Source organism: Opisthorchis viverrini (genome assembly GCF_000715545.1).
Source record: "Opisthorchis viverrini unplaced genomic scaffold scaffold15734, whole genome shotgun sequence".
NCBI lineage: Eukaryota > Metazoa > Platyhelminthes > Trematoda > Opisthorchiida > Opisthorchiidae > Opisthorchis > Opisthorchis viverrini.
The window spans coordinates 1-712 of NW_008759976.1; the positions used below are offsets into that span (position 1 = coordinate 1).

Here is a 712-nt window from a genome sequence, read left to right on the forward strand (position 1 = left end):
ACTTTCCCGAGAATAAATCGACCTGGAAATTAGTGAACACATCTCCGCTAACCGTGGAGATGAATCTCGGCTGGCTTGACGTTTCGGCTGATAGCGTCTTTGCAATTCAACCAAACTCGGTTGTGTTAATTCCCGGCGCTAGTTCAACCATTGATATCATGGCCTTTCCGCGGGCTGTTAAAAGATACGATGCAACCATCGTCTGCACCATCAAAGAAAATCCAGAACCGTTCATGATGCGAGTCGCTTGCGATGGTGCCATACCACTGGTCGAAGTGGACAAGAAGGTTTTCAACTTTGAAAAAGTGCTTATACAAAGGTGAAGTCTCTTATTCTTTACGTGCTTTGATTATTTAGATTGAATTCCGATTTCCGTTTTTGTTTGCATCTGGTCCAATAAATCGCTCAAGCCCTATCCGAATAGATAATCGAAATCCATACTGTGTTGAATTGTCTACTGGATACCTTTTGCGATTTTACCACTTCAAGTGAAGCAGGAGGTCGATAGATCCATCCCTAATGAAGCGTGTCTCTTATTTCAAAGTTCCCTAAATTCACTTCTGTTTCCTAACAACTTAAGTCGAAATCTATTGAGTATATGGATGATATCAACGTCCGACTAGCAGTGAAAAACCTGCTGATGGCGCTGCCAGACAGTACCTGTTCATCCATTAGACATTGATGTGGTCAAGTACATGTGAAGTTCAAGTGC

General features: G+C 42.4%; 1 protein-coding gene across 1 annotated transcript; it reads left to right on the plus strand.

Moving 5' to 3' along the window:
• Nucleotides 1–59: 59 nt before the first annotated feature.
• Nucleotides 60–323, plus strand: T265_12327 (hypothetical protein; the record flags this gene model as incomplete). The annotated part of the gene is made up of 1 exon (XM_009179726.1): nucleotides 60–323. The coding sequence occupies one exon, from the start codon at nucleotides 60–62 to the stop codon at nucleotides 321–323; it is 264 nt and encodes an 87-aa protein (XP_009177990.1).
• Between the last annotated feature and the right edge of the window lie 389 nt (nucleotides 324–712).